The sequence below is a fragment of the Oryctolagus cuniculus genome, chromosome 9 (assembly GCF_964237555.1).
Source record: "Oryctolagus cuniculus chromosome 9, mOryCun1.1, whole genome shotgun sequence".
NCBI classification, from domain to species: Eukaryota; Metazoa; Chordata; class Mammalia; order Lagomorpha; family Leporidae; genus Oryctolagus; species Oryctolagus cuniculus.
In genome coordinates, this window is record NC_091440.1 from 46,420,777 (window position 1) to 46,426,776 (window position 6,000).

At 34.4% G+C, this 6,000-nt stretch overlaps 1 protein-coding gene across 7 annotated transcripts in view; it reads left to right on the top strand.

Moving 5' to 3' along the window:
- Window positions 1–5,269, top strand: part of PCDH9 (protocadherin 9) — a 978,586-nt gene extending 973,317 nt beyond the window's left edge. For all 7 annotated transcript variants that reach the window (XM_002712982.5, XM_008260042.4, XM_051850628.2 and 4 more), the window contains one exon: window positions 3,099–5,269. In XM_002712982.5, coding sequence (XP_002713028.1) covers window positions 3,099–3,472 — 374 coding nt within the window. In that variant the 3' untranslated portion in view covers window positions 3,473–5,269. The remainder of the gene's footprint in view (window positions 1–3,098) is intronic.
- Window positions 5,270–6,000: the final 731 nt, after the last annotated feature.

A 6,000-nucleotide genomic window follows, 5' to 3' on the forward strand; every position in this document is an offset into this window, starting at 1 on the left:
CTGTATAACTTAAAAATCTAGAAAGTAGTTACACTCATAGGAACCATACACTGTCGGGATGCAATTGGCTTCTTTATGTACTTATATCAGAATACATGTTGTGCTGACACTGTGGCATACATAGCAGGTAAAGCTGCCACCGCCTGCAGCACCAGCATCCCATTAGGGGCACCAGTTAGAGTCTCAACTGCTCCAATTCTGATTCCACTCCTTGTTAGTCTGCTTGGGAAAGCCGCAGGAGACGGCTCAAATACTTGGGCCCCTGTACCCACACAGGGGACATGGAAGAAGTTCCAGGCTGCTGGATTCAGCCTGGCCCAGCGACAGCCACTGTGGCCATTGGGGAATGAACTAGCTGATGGAAGATCTCTCCTGTCTCTCTGTCTCTGTAACTCTGCCTTTCAAATAAATTAAAAATGAAAAAAAAAATGCAAGCAACTGACCAGGTGTGCTTTGATTAAAATATTCTTTCAAATGAATACTTAATTTTTCCAATAAACCATTTATATCAGAATACATTTAAATTTTACAGAACAAAATTTGTGAAATAGTACAGAAAGTTCCCATTTACCCCACTCCCAACTTTTCTTGTTAATAACATCTTATATTAGTTACAATACATTTGTCACAATAAATGAACTATAGCCAGCTTCCCCTATAATTAATATCTCATATTCTTATGATAGCTTTGTTACAATTAATTAACCACAAACAGCTTTCCCTAACTTTCTTTTTTAACTTTTATTTAATAAATATAAATTTCCAAAGGACAACTTTTAGATTATAGCGGCTTTCCCCCCATAACCTCCCTTGCACCCGCAACCATCCCATCTCCCACTCCCTCTCCCATCCCATTCACATTAAGATTCATTTTCAATTATCTTTATATATAGAAGATCAATTTAGTATATACTAAGTAGAGATTTCAACAGTTTGTACCTACACCAAAACTCAAAGTGTGAAGTACTGTTTGAGTACTAGTTATACCATTAAATCACATAGTACAACACATTAAGGGCAGAGGTCCTATGTGGGGAGCAGGTGCTCAGTGACTCCTGTTGTTGATTTAACCATTGACACTCTTCTTTATGACGTCAGTAATCACCCGAGGCTCTTGTTATGAGCTGCCATGGCTATGGAAGCCTTTTGATTTCGCCCAAAATGATCTTATTTAGACAAGGTCATAGTCAAAGTGGAAGTTCTCTCCTCCCTTCAGAGAAAGGTACCTCCTTCTTTGATTGCCTATTCTTTTCGCTGGGATCTCACTAACAGAGATCTTTCATTTTCCCTAAGTTTCTAATCCTCTATCTCTCCTAGTTCTCTAGGAATCAATATTGTATTTTGAGTTCTATTTTTTGAATTATTTTTAGCTCCCACATATGAGTGTGATATTTATTTTTCCATGTCTGGCTTATTTCACTTACCAGGTAGCCCTCCAGTTTCATGTATTTTACTGCAAATGACAGGATTTCATTCTTTTTCATGGATGAATAGTATTTTGTTGTTTATTTATTCCATAATTTCTTTATCCATTCATCTGAGATGAACACCTGGGTTGATTTCATACCTTACCTATGTGGACAGTGCTACAATAAACATGGTTTGGCAGATATCTCTTTGATACAATGATTTTGTTTCCAGTAGTAGAATTGCTGGATCTTATGGCAGTTCTGTTTTTATATTTTTTAGGAATCTCTATATGGCTTTTTAGAGTGACTGTACTAATTTGCATTCCTACCAATAGTGTATAAGAGTTTCCCTTTCTCCATATAGTTACCAGCATTTGTTATTTTGTCTTCTTGATAATCAACATTATAACAGAGGTAAAGTGATATCTCATTGTGGTTTTGATTTTCATTTCCATGATAGCTTGTGATATTTAGCATTTTACATATATTTGTTGATCATTTGTAGTTCTTCTTTTGAAAATCATCTGTTGAGGATCTTTGTCCATTATTTACCTGGTTGATTTTTATTGTGGCTGATTTTTTTTTTTAGATCCTCCTGACATACTTTGGGTGCTAATTCTTTGTTGGATAAGTAGCTTGCAAATACTTTTCCCTGTCGTGTTGTATGTCTCTGCACTATTGATGATTTCAATTTAGGTGCAGAAGCTTTTGAGTTTAACGAAGCCTCATTTGTCTAGTTTGGCTTTTGTTGCCACTGCCTTTGGGGTCTTATCCAAAAAAAGAATTCCCTACATCAATGACTTGAAGTGTTTCCCTTATTTTTCTTCCAGTAGTTTTATAATTTCAGGTCTCACATTTAGGTCTTTGATTCATCTAGAGTTGATTTTTTCATATGGTGAAAAGTAGGCATCTAATTTCATTCTTCTTCATATGTATATATAGTTTGCCATACCATTTGTTGCAAAGATTATCCTTTCTTCAGTATATTTCTTGGGCACTTTTGTAAAAAAAATCAGCTGGTGGTATATATGTGTACTGATTTCTGGGACCTCCATGCTGTTTTAATTACTATATATTTGTATTATAATATTTAATTTCAAAAATTATAATAAATATTTTTTGTGATTTCATAGATAAAAATAAATGTTCAAATGGTAAATATCTTATGTAGTCATTTAGAGTACTAATTTTTAATGATGTTGTCTTTCAAGTAGTATGTTTGCTTTCCAAATTTGTGTTATATCATTAACATATTCTTAAACATTTCACAAAAAATTTTCTACTTTTCAAAGTTCTCATAAATATTATCCTTTTTCCTGATAATTACAAGACTATAAATCAATGATAATTCATATACCATGGAAGGGTTGATCAATGATTATACATCATGACTCTGTTTACCGAAATCCAGCTTTTGTCTGTCTAACCATTTTCTATCAATCAATCAATCAATCAATCAATCAATGTATGTACCATTTCTGTATCTAAACAAAGGCTGGAGAAAGATAAAAAGTAAATATTACTTCCATAATGAAGAATTTAATCACATTTGCACTCGTCTTTTTAAAAAATGGAACACAGTATGTTTAAATAATATACTTTTCATGTAAAGATGAACTTTTTCCTCTAAGTTGATATTTTTAAATGAAAACCCTTACCACTGTTCTTATTCTCTCTTTTCCTCTACAGATGGGCCTCTAGGTCCCCGAGGGTTAGCTGAAGCTACAGAGATGTGCACTCAAGAGTGCTTGGTTTTGGGTCACTCTGATAATTGCTGGATGCCTCCAGGCTTGGGTCCATATCAACACCCGAAATCTCCACTCTCAACCTTTGCGCCCCAGAAAGAATGGGTCAAGAAGGACAAGCTTGTGAACGGGCACACCCTGACTAGAGCCTGGAAAGAAGACAGCAACAGGAATCAGTTCAATGACCGTAAGCAGTATGGTCCCAATGAAGGCCATTTCAACAATGGCGGCCACATGACAGACATTCCTCTGGCAAATCTCAAGTCTTATAAGCAAGCAGGAGGTGCCATTGAGAGTCCCAAGGAGCACCAACTCTAAGAGAAGGCTATATGGGACCTAATAACTTTAATCTAAATAGACATGCTAATACCGTGTGTGTCAGAGCTTTATGTATTAAATAGATCTCTACAACTATGCCCCTTATAGCAGGGATACCCATAACTTTGTGTTAGCACCATGGAGGATACAATGTTTTGCAGCATAAGAGAGAAGATAGTTCTACTAGCCATGTGATCTTGTTTGCTAGAATTGATCAAAGTCTCCAGAGATCTCTCCATTGTGCAAATTTTTTTGTTGTTATTGTTGCATTTTATTTTGACCCTGGACTGCTGCTATGAACAATAGAATATGCATTTGGAGAGTAAGAAAGTTCCATGGATTAGAGTGACTGACAAACATATCCAGTTAGAAATTGTGCTCTTTCTGTCATTGATTTATGCTGGGACCACTATACCTGACATTATACTTCAAACAAAACTTAAAAGATAAGCATTAAACCTATTGTGCTGTTAACAACGTTAGTGGACACTTGTAAGTCAATCAGTGTTAAAGTATTTGTAAATAGAAGCAAGTTATTATTAACAACTTTTGTGTAATTATAGCGTTCACCTAAAAATGTTGTAGCATAATTCTGTGTTTATGGTTGATTCTTTCCTTTTCTTTGATTTATCTTTGTTGTTATTTTTGTTTCTTTTAGTGAGGTGTTTCTGAGTTAGTAGTCTGTCTTGACACACATTGTTCAAAAGAACTCAAACACTTACGTTTTAAAAAAGGTTTCTGAAATCTAGCTTCTTGTACAATAGCTTCTGATGTAGGAGTTTTATAAAAAATAAAGCTGAAAGAAAAAATGAAAACTACACAAAAATGGAGGACTTGCACAAAAGCTTACAAATTCAGAACCTGTTTTTCTGATATCTTTATTTTTAAAGTAGGCAAAAACAAACTCACTTAATTAGTATTATTAAGTAAGAGAATAATGGGAAATATTATCCATTAAAAGTGATATAATATCTTATACCTTTCATTCATGCAAATTAATGTATCAAAATTAGCATATATAAAAAAATTGCTGTTCAAAAATAGTTTCAATTGGACAAATGTGTGTCTACAACTTTGTTGAAATGGCAGAGTTTGTGTTGATCCTCATATACAATAATGTTGTAACACAAGTGTTATTAGACCATAGCCACAAAATATTTAATGTGTTGTGCCTTCATGATGTAACAGAACATTCTCCAGGTAGGGTAGTTGGGGGAAATAAAGGGATAAATCTCTAATTACTGCTGTTTAACTGTTTGTTATCATAGTTGGTCAATGCCTGGCCGGTACCAGCATATTGTCACTTAGGTCAAATCAACAGAGTGACAACTAATGTTAATAAGATCTCAGTTGCACGTGCAAACAAACCCAAATTCGAACATTCTTAGGAGGTTTTTGTTAAGGCATGACAGATGATTTAAACAAATAAATAGCATGCAACAAAATGTCTTTATTGAAAGAAGTGAAAGTTATCTTAATGCCACGGTTCACCATCAGTTTAAAAGTAAAAAAAATAATAAAACAAAAAATTTTAAAAAAATGTTTGCTAATCTGATAGTTAATTTGTTCTTACCAAAAATAAAATTACTTTGTAAATAGCAGTTCACATTTTTTCCACAGTATAATGGAAAATTATGGGTAGGGGTGCATTGCTTATTGAAGTAAATTTTTGTCGGTTTGTGAGGGGTGTTTGATGACTTTGACAGAATAAATATCTAAACAATTATCCTTGTTACTGCTTTGCCAGTTCTACGTTATTTACAATTATCAGCTCTTGCAATAAATGTTCTGAATTCCTGATTGTAGTGTGTTCATTCTTGGTCAATATCCAAAGTGATTATTTGTACTCCAACTGTTGGATAAGTATATGTTGATAAAAACAACTTTTATTTATAAATCAAGGAACACTTATTGGGATTTAATACCTATGTTCTAAAAATAGAGTCCCAAGGTAAGAGTTAAATCTAATGATTTTCTGGGAAAATTCTTGGAGATAGTTCATGGCTGAGTCAGGATTCACGTAAGATTCATCAATGTGAAATCTCACATCAGGGACTGGGCAGGTAACATTAATCAAGCTTGAGGATATCTTCTTGATTTTTTGCCTCTTTAGTCAATTTAATTAAAGCAACTCTCACTTATTTCTTTGTTGACTGAGGCAAAAGACATCTCTGGGATTATGGCCTTGAATCCTGAATCAAAAGTTCATTTCTATTTATTTCCAGTAAGGAAATGGGCTTAAAATACTTTCAAGGATATAAGTCTTACTCAAACATAAGTCATGTGTGTAAGACAGCCATTGCACCAATGTTGACTCAACTAGAATTTTAGGCTGGATAAGTAGGCCTGACTCTTCCCTGTGAGTATTAAGAAGAGTTGCAAAATGATCCCTAGAAGTCTGAGGTATTGAGGTACAAATATTTGCTCGAACCATGAGCTGGATGTATCATTCCCACCCTTTATTCCTGGATAAACCATACCTCTGCTTCCGTCTGAGACAACTATAACACCACTGGTTTATTTCTTTC